The 16,228-nt window shown below is 43.3% G+C and overlaps 1 protein-coding gene across 2 annotated transcripts in view; it reads right to left on the bottom strand.

Annotated features, from left to right (window-relative positions):
* Positions 1-823: 823 nt before the first annotated feature.
* LOC122565446 (neurocan core protein-like) overlaps positions 824-16,228 on the bottom strand; it is a 251,842-nt gene continuing 236,437 nt past the window's right edge. For both annotated transcript variants that reach the window (XM_043721435.1, XM_043721436.1), the window contains exons 13-15: positions 15,584-15,728; positions 12,859-13,041; positions 824-3,005 (exon numbers count right to left, since the gene is read on the bottom strand). In XM_043721435.1, the coding sequence (XP_043577370.1) occupies positions 2,890-3,005; positions 12,859-13,041; positions 15,584-15,728 (444 nt within the window). In that variant the 3' untranslated portion in view covers positions 824-2,889. The remainder of the gene's footprint in view (positions 3,006-12,858; positions 13,042-15,583; positions 15,729-16,228) is intronic.

A 16,228-nucleotide genomic window follows, 5' to 3' on the forward strand; every position in this document is an offset into this window, starting at 1 on the left:
TCCTCTGTTCCTAGACTCTCCCACAGGGGTAAACAACCTCTCCACATCAACCCAAGAGTCCTAAGAATCTTTACTGTCAATAAAGTCACCTCACATTCTTCTAAACGCGAATACGTACAGGCCCAAACTACGCAAACTCTCTTCATCAGACAGTCCCTCCAAACCCAATAGCAGCCCAGTGAATCTTCTCTGCACTTAATGTAATTATTTCTTTCCTTATGTAAGGGCACCAAAATTGGTCGCAGTGTTCCAATTGTGGTTTGGCCAGTATCATGTGTAGTTTAAACAAGACTTCCTTTTTTTTTACTCCATTCCCTTTGAAATAAAAGCCAACAGCCCATCTAGCTTCCCAATGTGGGTTAATAAAAGAATCATTCTTAATCATAGGAAAGCTTTTGGAACAGGGCGAAGGGGGAGAAATCCATGTTAGAGAAACATATTCCGCAAAACTCTACAACCCAGACTGAGATCTGGACCAGTAACTTCTGGTAAAATTCAGGGTGAAGGAGCATGAACAAACATAGGACAGTGGTCCCATTGTGTTTAAACATCAGTCAACTACACTGCAATCTGACAGAGTGAAAGCAGTAAGCACTGACCATGAACCTGCCATTAACTAGTTACTGTGCTTGTTGACTAACTAATGGTGAACCTGGATTCTGAAGGCAGGCGTGAAGATTTGGCTTGGAAAGTAGGGACCTGGGACAAGATTCATATGGTCCTGCCACCCAAGCTCAAGAGTTAAGAGTGCGTCGCTGGAAAAGCACAGCATGTCAGGCAGGTCATGCTGCCTGACCTGCTGTGCTTTTCCAGCAAAATGCTGCCTGACCTGCTGTGCTTTTCCTGCAACACATTCTCAACTCTGATCTCCAGCATCTGCAGACCTCACTGTCTCCAAGCTCAAGAGTTGCCAACCCTGCAGGATCTGCCTGTAAAAACAAAACCTTTCACTGTACTTCGGAACATGTGACAATAACAAATCAAATCAAATCAACTGCGATAGGAGAAAGACATCAAAACCAATTTTAAAGAATTGTGTGATTTTTGTTAGAATGTTTTTTGTTTGTTGGCTGTGAGAATTTTTAATCAAGTTGTTCAGAAGCACTGTGACACACTTCTGAAGCAGATGGGACTTGAACCTAGAACTCTTCACCATTGTCTGCACAAGAGTCCCAAAAGCACACCAGCGCATTCCCGTGGATATTCCAATCAAACAGTTCAGTTTTGTTGTGACAGGTAAAAGACTTAAATACAGACCTCCTGCCTCAGAGATAGTGACACTACCTCTGCTCCACAAAAGTCCTATTTGCTAGCTGCATCCTGAGTGAGGATAAGAGGGTCTAGACTGACAATCAAGAATTATCCAGTTGAGTGATTGTTGTTTTCTCAATCGGGGCCATTGGGAGGAGACTTGGGGCGGAACACTGGGAGGCAGGCGGTCACATGATTTAACATCTTGGAGGAGCAGAGTTGGCAAATTCGGAGCAATTACATTCCGAACGCTCAGCTCTGCCTGAGTGGGATGGCAGAACTAGCTATTCACTGACTTGTGATGCATCATGTGATTAGATTGACCATGACCTGGCATCGTGAAGGGGTAGTAGGAGGCAGATGTGATCGTGGCTTTCGAAAGGAAGTCAGATCAGTGCAGGATGGGAAAGTGTTTGCAAGGATACATGCAAAGGACTCAGGAATGGAATTAGTTAAATTGGGCTTGCAAAACACATCAGTTACTCAATGGGCAGAGTGGGCACCTCTTATGCTTTTCTTAGACTCCACAGTCTCCCTGTCTGGGAAAACCTCAGATCCTATGTAGGAAACAATGCCTAATTAACATTCCAAATATCAAAAACAAAAACGTACCTTTACCTGTGGCCATGAGGGTAAATCCACAAAGCTGCAAGTTGAATAAATGCTAAGCTCAATGTCACTGAGCAGAACATCTGCCTATTTCTCGGGATCCTATTAACATCCCTTTCTCTCTGACTAGAGTCCAATCTTACTTTCCATGACTAGCAATGAAAGAAAGAACTTTCTTTCAATGGCTTGATGGATAAACATATGATTGGCCCACATAAAATCAGGAGATTTTGAGTTTTAACTAGTGGTCAGTGCTGAGTTAGTGACTCCTGGGCTCAGTAGGAGCTGATGCCACTGACTATTCCATTGAGTTCCGTTGGGGAAGTGGGTGTTTGGATGCTCTCCACACAGGACGAGGCTCAACTGTGATTAATCCTTGACATGGACAATTAACCCCCCCCAATTGAAAATCAAGCCACTGACATTTCCTTTAGGAATTGGCTTTAACTGGAGCATTTGCCAGTAACACATCCAATAAAGCATTTGTACAAAATCTCTCTGTCTGTTATTTAATGCAAGTGTTAACCTGTTTTTAATTAACAGAGTTTAACAAGTTCAGAAAGAGTATGGCAAATACATTAATGGTTCTGTTACTAGCATGGCACAGTGCAGTTACATGGGGAAGTGTCTAACAGGGCCTATAATCAATCTAGTGTCTGTTTTGTTAAACCAACTTCATTTATAATCTAGTAAATCAGTTAACAGGAAGTACTATTGTGCCTTTTCCAATAGTAAAAGTTTACGGGATAGTCTTTTGTTTACAATTGAGATTAAAAGTTTGCTGTTACTTCAGTGAACTTAATCACTGTTCTCATTTCACAACCACTGCCTGTCAGTCGAAAAGTTTTATCTTTAAGCCCCACAATATTTTTTAGAAAAATACGTGACAGAATTCTCGGAAACTAAAAAAATCTACCCCTTCCTTCCCCTGAAGGGGTAGTGTTCGAAATGAAACATTTTGTAAGATTTCAGTATGTGAAGTGGCAATCCTGATCCCCCCTCGTAACTCTGGCAGGCTCTCTGGTCTGCTCAGTAAAAGGGTTTCATATCCAGTTGATGCAAGTCCAGGTTCCTTTTGTGCTTTCGCTTGTCTTTCCTGCTGGATTTATGCTGATGCCTTCGTGATCTGCGGTTACCGGATGTGGCTGGAGAGCAAAGGGTGATAGAGAAAACTGAAATTAGAAGTGGACCAAAGAGTAGAATTATTTCCAAGAAGTTTCACGTCTCTCCCAACCACTGTCTGCTCACTCTAATTCCATTTGTCTGCCTTTCCCCACATTGCTGGATTTCTTTCCATTTCAAGGAGTTGGATTAATTCTCTAAATAATGTTGCAGCTTCTTCTGTCAATTAAAACACTTTTATTATTGATTCTGTGACCTAATAAAATGTGTTTATAAATAGGCCTTGTTTCCACCATCCCTTTACCTTTTTCATAATAATCCTGAACCTTAACTTCCTACGGGGTTCACCCATCATTACAGCTAAGTATCCATTCAATCTCCTCACAAAAATATTCACAAATCATGTTGAACTGTTTTACATGAGAATAAAGCTGGTGTTAGCAAAACTGACTATGGGGGCTTTCACATTGCTGTAAAAATCTAAATGGTTCACAGTATTCTTACAGGAACAGAAGCCTACTAATCCTATCGTGCCTGCATCTATATGTGCCTTTGGTTTCACACGGAGTCTGATTGACTATTAACTGGAATTTGAAGTGACTGAACATGAGGGTTAGGCATATAGGAGCAGGAGCAGGCCATTCAGCCCCTTCAGCCTGCTCTGTTGTTGTTAGACCATTCTACCTCAACACCATTTTCCTGTACTATCGCCTTTTATACGAAAATAGGAGCAGGGGTAGGCCCATTCAGCCCTTTGAGTCTGTCCCACCATTTAATGAGATCATCTGGCTTTGTCCCAATATCCCTTAACAGCTTTATTTAACAAAAGGCATTTATCTTAGATTTAAAATTAACAACTGATCTAGCATCCACTGCCAGTTGTGGAAGGGAGTTCCAAACATTCACCATCCTTGTGCTCCCTTTAACATTTAGAAATCTATTGATGTCTGTCTTGAAGGTACTCCAAGGTTGAGACTGCCCCCTCAGTGGTTAGAGAGTGCCAAAGCTTCATCACTCTCTGAATGAAGAAATTCTACTTTATCTCAGTCTGAAATGGGCTATTTTGATTGAGGCTATCTGTTGTACTTAGGCAATTAGGGATGGGCATTAAATGCTGGCTTTGCCAGTGGTACCACACCTTGAGACTCAGTGCAAAGATAAACCTCCAGCCAGCTGGGAGTTTCAGCTAATCATTAGCCGCATAGATTAAAAATTCAGCCTTTGTTCAATTGACTTTCTGCAAAAATGTATAGTGAATGCCTGAGATTGGAATGGCAAATGATAACTGCCAAAGACACAAAACCAACAAGTGGCTCATATGAAACCTGACTTTATTGTCTCAGTTTGAACACTGGGATTGTTTAAGGTTCATTCTCCTGAGTACTATGACTGAGAAACCGAAGCCACAACAGCCCTCTAATGACTGCATGTTTCACTGAAATATATCACACAATTCACATTCATTTGAGATGATTCTTCCCAAATCTTAAAATGATCTTGTGTCCTTTGCTCCATGAGGGATCCAAGGCGTTTGGTTTTCAAATGCAGACTGCAATACACAGTGTACAATGTAAAGCTGGGAACAAGGAAACAGGGACCCAGAGGAAATCATTCAGCCCTCAAACCTGTCTGACCATGCTGTTCAGTCAGAGGTGGTCTACTCTATATGCCTTGATACCCTTAACTGAGTGATAGCCTGCCAATCTCAGCCTTGAAAGCTACAATTGCCACTCAGCCGTCCACAACCATGAGAAGCAGAGAATTCCACTGTTTCAGTATGTGATCTGTGATAAAGTTGATCCCTCTTGAACAGAATAGCTCTGAATTTCAAATTACGTCTCTTTGTTCTTGACTCTCCTGCACCAGAGGAACTATTTCTCCACGTCCACCCTTCTTGTTAACATTTTAACCACAGGGAGAAGTCAGTAAGTGGACCAATGTGTGTACAGGATGGGTTGTTATGGTTACTCAAGGTGAGGAATTAGCAGATGTCCAACACTAGGCCTCGTGCCCACTCTCTCAGATGGCTCCAGGAAACAGTACAATGGGAAGAAGTAAGAGCAATGGCACCTGGCCCCAGGCCTTTGACCTGCCTTTTTGATACTTGCAATGAAAATTCACTCGGCTTAATTCTTGGGACATGGGCTATTCAATGAGCAGAGACTGAATGACCTGCAGTTTAGGTGGATTGGCCGTACTAAATTACCCTTAGTGTCCTGGGATGAGAAGACTAGGTGGGTTAGCCATGGAAAATGCAGGGTTAGGAGTCAGAATGGGATGATCTTCTGAAGGTGAGTGCAGATTCGATGGGCCAAATGACCTCTTTATGCACTATAGGGGTTCTACATCAGAAGGTGTTTACAAGCCTGAGAGGTGATCTAATTGAAATTTCGAGCTTGACGGGACAGGTGCTGAGGTGGAATATACATTGTTAGAAAACACAGATGAAGTACCTTGAGCACTTATAACAAGAGACTGCTGGGACATGGCGTTGTAGGTAGAAAGCAGGAACCCCCAAACAAGTTGGTCCCGAGCTACTCGGTGATGTCTGAATCTGGACACTAAGGCTTTTTGTATTCATTCACAAGATGAGTGCACCGTTGGCTGACCCAGCATTTATTGCTCATCCCTAATTGCCCAGAGGACAGTTAAGAGTCAACCACATTGCTATGGGTCTGGAGTTACCTGTAGACCAGACCAGGTGAGAATGGTAGTTTCCTTCCCTAAAGGACATTAGTGAACCAGATGGGTTTTTCCTACAATTGACAGTGGTTTCATAGAGAGCATTCGACTCTTAATTCCAGATTTATTTATTGAATTCAACTTCCACTATTTGCCGCGGGTCCCCAGAACATTACCTGGAGTTTTGGGTTAGAAGTTGGTGATGTTAATATGAGACCATCACCTCCCTTAAACTTTTCCCAATACTAGATTTATTCATAGGACCAGAGCATGTCATAACTGATGAAGTTCAATAGTCCCCCTGTGTCTGGGGTGGGAGGGTGGAGGAATGCATTCCAAGATCTACCGGGGAAGCCCGAAACCACAGATAGGAATGAATCCATTCATTCAATGGGAAATTTACCTTCCCAGCAGCCCTTTGGTCCCTGGTTCTGGAAGGTTCCATGTAATATGTTCAGACCGCGGTAAACTGTGGGTAACTGAATCCACGGAAAATGATTTCGTGGATACGGGGGTCACCTGTACTTTCAGACTACAATCACTATTCTAAAGTGGGAAACACAGCAACCAATCTGCACACAGCACACTCCCACTAACAGCAATGTTATAGAGAGAGAGCATCACCAGTTTCTGGTAGTATTGGCTAAGCAATTGATAGCAGTTGGGAGTAAGCCACAGTAACATAAATGGCCTGACAGTGGTCACCACACACAATGCAGGAGGTATCGGGACTCCCAGTATGATTATCCATTTGACTGGGAACTGAGTGACTCAGTGCAAGGCAGCTGCAAAATATGGCAAGGGCTCTGCTGCCAGGTTCCCATTCATTACAGAATCGACAGGAAGCAATTAGGGTTTCACATTCCTGTTTCTGAACAAGTCAAGACAGAGTTTCTCAGCAGGCTGCTCTTCCACAGATGCTAAATGAGGCAGCTTTAAAACTTTACAAGTTGCAATTGCGCACATTTGCATCCCCAATTAAATATTTATCCCCACTTGGAATTCCTGCTTCTCTTCACTTCAGACTTGCCTTATTAAAGAATAAAAGATGGTGGATGGGTTAATTTTCACTGAGGGACATAGCATACAGTTGGATAGAATTAAAAAGGTATGGACAATGGGGCATATTGGGCCTGAGTCTTATTAATTTTGGAGATTATTGAGCAAGGACTGGTGGGGAAATGAATTGCTTAATTCTATGGTCCTAGGGAAGAAGGTTCAGCTTTCATCTCCAAATCTCCTTGGATCACATCCAGGTAAGAGGCAGGGAATTTTGGAGGAAGTAACTTGCATCCTGTCTCCCCAAAGCCTGTCCACCATCTACAAGACACAAGTCAGGCGGGTGATGGAGTACTCTCCACTCGTCTAGATTAATGCAGCTCCAACAACATTCAGGACGCTCAACACCGTTGAGAACAAAGAAGCCTGTTTGTTTGGTGACCCTATCCACCACTTTCAACATTCACTCTGTCTACAATCAATGCATACTGGTAGCAGTGTGTACCATTTACAAGATGCACTGCAGCAACTTGGCATGTCTCCTTTGTCTAATAGCATCTATTAGATTTCTACAATCGGGAAGGACAAGGGCAGCAAATGAATGGCAACATTACTCCCTGCAGGTTTCACCTCCTGGAGTGATACAGACAGCCAGAAATACAGAGAGTGAGATAGGTGGAGAATGAAAACTACAAAGAGAGAGAGCTACAGAGAAAAAGAGATATAGAAAGCAAGAGATACAGACAGCAAGAGATTCAGAGAGTGCGAGATACAGAGATTGTGAGATCCAGAGAGCAAGATAGGCAGTGAGCACAAGATACAGAGGTGTCAAGATACAGAGAATGTGAAATATAGAAAGTGAGCAATACTGACAATGAGAGATACCAAGAGTGAGCGATATAGAGAGCAAGAGATATAGAGAATGAGTGATACAGAGAGCGAGAGATACAGAGCGTGAGAGATGCAGAGAGCGAGAGATATAGAGAATGAGCGATACAGAGAGCAAGAGATATAGAGAATGAGTGATACGGAGAGCGAGAGATACAGAGAGTGAGAGATGCAGAGAGCGAGAGATATAGAGAATGAGCGATACGGAGAGCGAGAGATACAGAGAGTAAGAGATGCAGAGAGCGAGAGATATAGAGAATGAGCGATACGGAGAGCGAGAGTTGCAGAGAGTGAGCAATACTGACAGCGAGAGATATAGAGAGTGAGCATTACAGAGAGCAAGAGATACTGAGTGAGCAGTACAAAGAGTTGAGATACAGAGGTGAGACATACAGAGAGCAACAGATACACAGAGTAAGGTAGGCAGAGAGACAGCAAGAGAGTCAATGACAGAGAGACAATAGGACTCCCAAAGAGAGAGCCTTGCTTGTGTGTAAAAGAAAGTTAATGAAGAGGATGTGGAAATTTACATCTGAAAAACCAAATGCCTGTTTTGGATTAAGAAATGGAGATATATTCTCTCCCTGTGATTAATGCACACATTTATTTCTTTAGCTGTGGTTTGTGAGGAGGCTGAAATGTATTCCCGCATTGATATTCCTGCAATATGTAAAGCTACCACAAGTGACCTGAGGGTTGTTTGCATGTTCTCCTGATCACCCACTGCAGCCTCTGGGGCATATTAGGATAGGCAAAGGCCTGTTGGTATTATCATTGGACTGATTTTTTTTGCAGCAGAGAGCGGCGGGAACTGGGTGGAAGTGAAGTCGGAGCGCAGAGGCTGTTGGGAAGGTGGGTGAATGTTATTTAAGTACTTACCTCGAAGCCAGCAGTAATAGGGGACTCCATAGTGAGAGGGACTGAAAGGGGTTTCTGCGCAATGGGCGGGATTTGAGGATGTGTGTTGCCTTCCTGGTGCCAGGATTAAGGACATCGCAGACAGAGTGCAGGAAATCCTCAAGGGCGAAAGTGAAGAGCCAGACGTGGTGGTGCATGTTGGCACAAATGATGTCGGGAAAAAGAGGAGGAACATACTACAGCGGGACTTCGGAGAACTCAGAAGAAGGCTGAAAAGCAGGACATCCAGGGTGGTTATCTCTGGTTTGCTTCCAGTTCCTTGGGCTGGTGAGGACAGAAACAGGGAGATAATGGACTTGAACGTGTGGCTGGGGAACTGGTGCAGGAAGCAAGGATTTAAATTCTTGGATCACTGGGGTGTGTTTAGCAGTAAGGATTAATTATACAAGAGGGATGGTTTGCACCTTAATAGGTTAGGGACCAGCATTCTGGCAGGTAGGTTTGCTACTGCAACACCGCTAAACTAAATAGCGAGGGGGGGGAGGGGACAAACTGGAAGTTTAAGAAGGAAGTTAAAGGGAAAGTTAGAACCAGAGAAGTCAGGAAAGACAATGGAATCAATGGAACAGAAAACTCAAAAAGGAATCATGCCGTAAGGTCAGGTGAAATAGGGATTGACAGGAAGGGTGAGGGGAGTTACAAATTAAAAATATTATATATGAATACACGAAGCATTAGACATAAGGTGGATGAGTTTGAGGCTCATTTGGAAATTGTCAGTTACGATATTGTGGGGATAACTGAGACGTGGTTTCAAGTGGCCAGGGCCTGGGAAATGAATATTCACGGCTATACATGCTATCGTAAGGACTGACTGACTGGCAGAGGGGTTGGGGTGGCCCTGTTGGTAAGGAATGATATTCAGTCCCTTGCACGGGGGGACCTAGAATCAGGGGATATTGAGTCAGTATGGATAGAGCTGAGAAATTCTAAGGGTAGAAAGACCCTAATGGGAGTTATCTACAGGCCCCCAAACAGTAGTGTGGATGTAGTGTGTAATTTTAATAAGGAGCTGAAATTGGCCTGTCGCAAAAATATTACTACAGTTGTTATGGGGGATTTCAACATGCAGGTAGACTGGGAGAATCAGGATGGTACTGGACCCCAAGAAAGGGAGTTTGTGAAGTGCCTCTGAGATAGATTCTTAGAACAGCTGATGCTGGAGCCTACCAGGGAGAAGGCAATTCTGGATCTGGTGTTGTGTAACAAAAAGGATTTGATCAGGGACCTCAAAGTAAAGGAGCCATTAGGAGGTAGTGACCATAATACAATAAGCTTTAATCAGCAGTTTGAAAGGGAGAGGGTAGAATCGGAAGTGACAATATTTCAGTTGAATAAGGGGAACTATGGAGCTATGAGGGAGGAGCTGGCCAAAGTTCAAAGGTGCAATACCCTAGCAGGGGTGGCAGTGGAACAACAATGGTAGGTATTTCTGTGTATAATGCAGACGATGCAGGATCAGTTCATTCCAAAAAGGAAGGAAGACCCTAAGGGGAGGCAGGGGTTGCTGTGGCTGACGAGGGAAGTTAAAGACCATATAAAGACAAAAGGGAAAAAGTATAACATAGCAAAGATGAGTGGGAAATCGGAGGACTGGGAACTTTTTAAAGAACGACAGAGGATAACTAAAAAGGAAATATGCAAAGAAAAAATAAGGTATGAAGGTAAATTGGCCAAAAATATAGAGGAGGATAGTAAAGGCTTTTTTAGGTATGTGAAAAGAAAAAAAATGGTCAAGACTAAAATTGGGCCCTTGAAGACAGAAACAGGTGAATTTATTACGGGGAACAAAGAAATGGCAGCAGAGTTGAATTGGTACTTTAGATCTCTCTTCACTGGGGAAGACACAAGCAATCTCCCAAATGTAACAGTGGCTGAAGGACCTGAACTGAAGGGAAGTTATATTAGGCAGGAAATGGTGTTGGAGAGACTGTTAGGTCTGAAGGCTGATAAGTCCCCGGGGCCTGATGGTCTACATCCCAGGGTACTGAAGGAGGTGGCTCTGGAAATCGTGGATGCGTTGGTGATCATTTTGCAATGTTCTATAGATTCAGGATCAGTTCTTGGGGATTGGAAGATGGCTAATGTTGTCCCACTTCTTAAGAAAGGAGGGAGAGAGAAAACAGAGAATTATAAACCAGTTAGTCTGACCTCAGTGGTGGGAAAAATGCTGGAGTCAATTATAAAGGATGAAATTACAACTCATTTGGGTAGCAGTAACTGGATAGGTCAGAGTCAGCATGGATTTACGAAGGGAAAATCATGCTTGACTAATCTTCTGGAATTTTTTGAGGATGTAACTCTGAAGATGGACAAGGGAGATCCAGTGGACTTAGTATACCTGGACTTTCAGAAAGCCTTTGATGAAGTCCCACATAGGAGGTTAGTGAGCAAAATTAGGGCACATGGTATTAGGGGCAAAATACTGACATGGATTGAAAATTGGTTGGCTGACAGGAAACAAGAGTAGTGATAAACAGCTCCATTTCGGAATGGCAGGCAGTGACCAGTGGTGTGCCACAGGGATCAGTGCTGGGACCGCAGCTTTTTACATATATACATTAATGATATAGATGAAGGTATTAAAAGTAATATTAGCAAATTTGCTGATGACACAAAGCTGGGTGGCAGGGTGAAATGTGAGGAGGATGTTAGGAGAATACAGGGTGACCTGGACAGGCTAGGTGGGTGGACGGATGCATGGCAGATGCAGTTTAATGTGGATAAATGTATGGTTATCCACTTTGGTGGCAAGAACAGGAAGGTAGATTACTACCTAAATGGAGTCAAGTTAGGTAAAGGAACAGTACAATGAGATCTAGATGCTCTTGTACATCAGTCAATGAAAGCAAGCATGCAGGTACAGCAGGCAGTGAAGAAAGCTAATAGCATGCTGGCCTTCATAACAAGAGGAATTGAATATAGAAGCAAAGAGGTCCTTCTGCAGCTGTACAGTGCCCTGGTGAGACCGCACCTGGAATATTGTACACAGTTTTGGTCTCCAAATTTGAGGGAAGACATTCTGGCTATTGAGGGATTGCAGCGTAGGTTCACAAGGTCAATTACCGCAATGGCAGGACTATCTTATGCTGAGAGATTGGATCGACTGGGCTTGTATACGCTTGAGTTTAGAAGGCTGAGCGGAGATATGATTGAGACGTATAAGATTATTAAAGGATTGGACACTCTGGAGGCAGGAAGCATGTTTCCGCTGATGGGTGAGTCCCGAACCAGAGGACACAGTTTAAAAATAAGGGGTAGGCCACTTAGAACAGAGTTGAGGAGAAGCTTCTTCACCCAGAGAGTGGTGGGTGTATGGAATGCTCTGCCCAGAAGGCTGTGGAGGCCAAGTCTCTGGATACTTTCAAGAAAGAGTTGGATAGAGCTCTTAAGGATTGTGGAATCAAGGGTTATGGGGATAAGGCAGGAACAGGATACTGATTGAGGATGAAAGTGAGGACTGCAGATGCTGGAGATCAGAGCTGAAAATGTGTTGCTGGAAAAGCACAGCAGGTCAGGCAGCATCCAGGGAACAGGAGAATCGACGTTTCAGGCATGAGCCCTTCTTCAGGAAGGGCTTCTTTCCTGAAGAAGGGCTCATGCCCGAAATGTCGATTCTCCTGTTCCTTGGATGCTGCCTGACCTACTGTGCTTTTCCAGCAACACACTGATTGAGGATGATCAGCCATGATCATAATGAATGGTGGTGCTGGCTCGAAGGACAAAATGGCCTACTCCTGCCCCTATTGTCTATTGTTGTCTATTGTCTATTGACTGTTAATTCAGACACCCAGGTAATATTCTGAAGACTTGGGTTTGAATCTCACCATTGCAGATGGTGGAATTTGAATTCAATTAATATTTGGAGTTAAGAGTCTAATGATGACCATGAATCCATTGTCAAGGGTCAGGAAAATCCCATATGGTTCAGTAATGTCCTTTAGGGAAGGAAATTGCTATCCTTACCTGGTCTGGCCGACATGTGACTCCAGACCCACAACAATATGGTTGATTCCCAACTGCCCTCTGGGCAATTAGGGATGGACAATAAATGCAGCCTGGCCAGCGACACCCTCATCTCATGAATGAATTTAAAAAATTGACCTTCAGAAAGGCATCTGAAAATGGCCATTGACACTGTTTCTCTCACAGATTTTCCACCTAAACTAACGCAGAGTTCAGGAAAGGTTCCTGAAAAACCTGCAGACCAAGTGTCTGCCTCTTATTTCCCAATAACTACCTCCTCTTGTGGTCTCCTGCAGATGTTGCATTCTGCACTCTCGGACCCCAAATCCACCTTCCTCCCTCCCCCCTTGATGCAGGGTACCCTCCAAGCGACACCATGGTAAACTCTACCCCAGGAAAGGTCAGCAGTTATTCAACACTCACGGTTAAGACAGAGGATTTTCGGCTTGTCCCACTTGCCATTGCTGTGACATTTGATGGTCGGGATGTGACGTTGGATAAGACCATCCTCACACTGATACCTGACCAGTGAGTGGATCTCGTAACGAGCTTTCTTCCTTCCAAGTGTCACAGCATGTTCCAAAACTGGGGGTGGACCACATAGCACTGACAGAAAAGGAAGAGAGTTATTCCTATGTAGCTCAGTGGGTTTTCATTTATGATTTGAATCAAATTCAAAAACTGAATATTTGTTGTTATTTCCTATGCCACTTCATCCCTGATGTTTCAAAACATAATGACCATTCCTCGCGTTCGCTAAAATTGTGGGATCATAGTATCTTACAGCAATGAAAGAAGCCATTTGGCCCATTGTGTGTCTGCTATATGTAGTTGGTTTCTCTTTCTCACTTTGATCTTGAGTAATTTTCCTTTTTCATTATTTCCCTTTTAAAATTTCCCTTTTGGAAGTTACCATCGAATCTGCTTTCTACATTAATCACACTTCAAATATTGAAGTTCTTGCTGAGAAAAAACTTGAATATTGCTAGTAAAAAACATAAAGTCAAAGCTTTTCATCTTGCACTCATCAGGACTGAAATGCAGGAAAACCAAACTTAGCCATGGAACACCAGTTTATACAGCATGAGAGGAAGGAGCTGATTGGTTGAACCATGAAGATTTAGCAAGAACTACTAACTGAAAATCTAAGCTGATTAAACTCAGACAAAACAGGTAGACCCTGAATGGTCAGAAGATTATGACGAGAAAAGCAATCACTGATAAAGGTGCAACTTATCGACAAATTACTTTCCATGCACAGAACAGAATCCTGTACAGGAATATATGTAGTTCCTAGCAGGCATGTCCCTGAGAGATAATTGTAAATAGGTTTATGGTGCAATTCTTAGTGCAGTCAGGATTATTTAGTTCATAAGTTCATAAGCTATAGGAGCAGCATTAGGCCATTCGGCCCTTCAAGTCTGCTCTGCCATTCGATCACGGCTGATATGCTCCTCACCCCCATTTTCCTGTCTTTTCCCCATAACCCTTCAACCCATTACCAATCAAACATCTGTCTAACTCCTCCTTAAAATTACTTACTGTCCCAACATCCACCGCACTTCAGGGCAGTGAATTCCACAGATTCACAACCCTTTGGGAGAAGTAATTTCTCCTCAACTCTGTTTTAAATTTGCGCCCCCTTATCCTAAAACTATGACCTCTCATCCTAGAATGCCCCACAAGAGGGCATGTTAGTGAATGCTGTTCAGCAGCAGAATGACGTGTAATGTTGGGCATGGCGTTCTGAGGTGTATCACCTCAATCATCTGCTGCCCACTGTGAACGGTTAAAGGGACATGCTTGATAGGATCACCAGTTGTACAACCTCAGTACCTGGCATCACACTGGCACTGAAACCTATTTACCATGTTACTCAGTTATGCTGTCAGCGAGACGTCCTTTCAGCAGTATCTTGTTAGTGGAGAAAACCACTCATGGGCTGACCACAAACAGCAGCATTCAATATTGACCACCCTTTCAAGCAGTGTGCTTCACATTGTCACAACTCGCTGCGTTAAACAAACTCTTCTGTAACTCCTTTGCTAATTATTTTAAATCTCTGTCTTCTAGTTACTGAGTACCTCCTCCAGAAAGTTTTTCCTGAATACACTAATTACTTCACTATATACATTCTGAAGCACTTTATAACCAGTGAATTACTTTCTAAAGTCAGTGACTATTGTATTGAAATATGAAAGCGAATTTGCACATGGTAAAATGCCACAAATAGCAACAAGATAAACGGTCACAAATCTGCCTAGGTGTTAATTGAGGGATAATTAGATATCTAGGATCATGAGGGGTATAGACAGGATGAACACAGAGCAGCTTTCCCTGTTGGTTGAGGGGTCAATCATGAGGGGGCATAGTTTTAGGGTAAGGGGCAGGAGACTCAGAGGGGATTTGGGGATAAAAAGATTTCACTCAGCAAGTGGTGGCAATCAGGAATGCTGTACCTGGGCAGGTAGTGGAGGCCGAACACCTGATGACCTTTAAAAAAATCTTTGGAAGAACACTTCAAATAACATTACTTTCAGGAATATGGAACAAGTGCAGGAAACTGTGACGAGCACACCTTTAGTGGTAGTATTTGTTGGTGCAGACTCAAAGGGCCAAGGGGCCTTTTCTGCTGTGTATGAATCGATGAATTATTAACCAGGGTGCCACAAGGAAAACCCTGGTCTTCTTCAAATATTTGGGGTCTTCTGTATTCACCTGAAGAGAGGGACAACACCCCACAAGACCTGCTGCCTAAATTCTAGGTCAAAACTCCAGAGTGGGACTCAAACCCTCAACACTTTGATACAGAGGCAAGTCTGTGACAAACTGAGCCACAGCTTTCACCTTACATTTCCCAATCTTGATCCTTCACTTAAGTGCCTTGGGAACATTGGGGAGGTGCAGTATGGGGATTTACTGAGATTGAGGTTGGGTAAATTGCCAGGGGGCTACTGCAACCCTCCTTTGGTGCTCTTACCACTGTCTAGAGTAATGCTCTTTGCAAAGACCATGAAGAAATGCTCTTGATATACTATAACACATTGTGAAGCTCATTAGAGGCATATTCTCCATAACCCCACAGGACATCACTCGTTCCCTTGGAAGGCCATGGTTCAATACATTACATTGACTTCTCTTCCTTTACCTGTTCCCTTCTTACAGATGTAGGGCAGGTTATAGTTACACGGTACATCATTCCACTTCCCATTTTCGTGTTTGATAGTGACCACACAGTCCTCTCCTCCAGCAAAGAAACTGTCCGGCTGATTTTCCCTCCAGTTTTCATATTGCTTGGAGAGAAGAGAAAAAAGATGAAAATTAGCTAAAATTGTGGATACGCAACTCTCAATCTCAGTTATTAATGACTCAACGCACAGGCCAGGAATCGTCCAAGTTCGACCCTTGTTTAGACCAAGATGGCAGATCTCAGCCCTGGAAGCCATTGCAGTACAATCTTCGCTACAAAGAGTCCTTCATTCCCCTTGACTGGGGAGTCCAGAACCAGGGGTGCACTGTCCAAGGATACAGAGTAGGCCATTTAGGACTGAGGTGAGGAGACATTTATTTTACTCAGGAAGCAATGAGCCTGTGGAATTCTGTGCCATTGGAAGTGTTTGAAGCCAAAAACATTGAAGTTTTCAAGAAGGAGTTTGATATAGTTCTTAGCGACAAAGGGATCAGAGAAAGTCGAAACAGGGTACTGAGTTGGATGATCTTTCATGATCATATGGAACAGTGGAGCAGGATCAAAGGGTTGAATTGCCTGCTTTGGCTCCTATTTTCTAAGTAA

The sequence above is a fragment of the Chiloscyllium plagiosum genome, chromosome 31 (assembly GCF_004010195.1).
Source record: "Chiloscyllium plagiosum isolate BGI_BamShark_2017 chromosome 31, ASM401019v2, whole genome shotgun sequence".
NCBI classification, from domain to species: Eukaryota; Metazoa; Chordata; class Chondrichthyes; order Orectolobiformes; family Hemiscylliidae; genus Chiloscyllium; species Chiloscyllium plagiosum.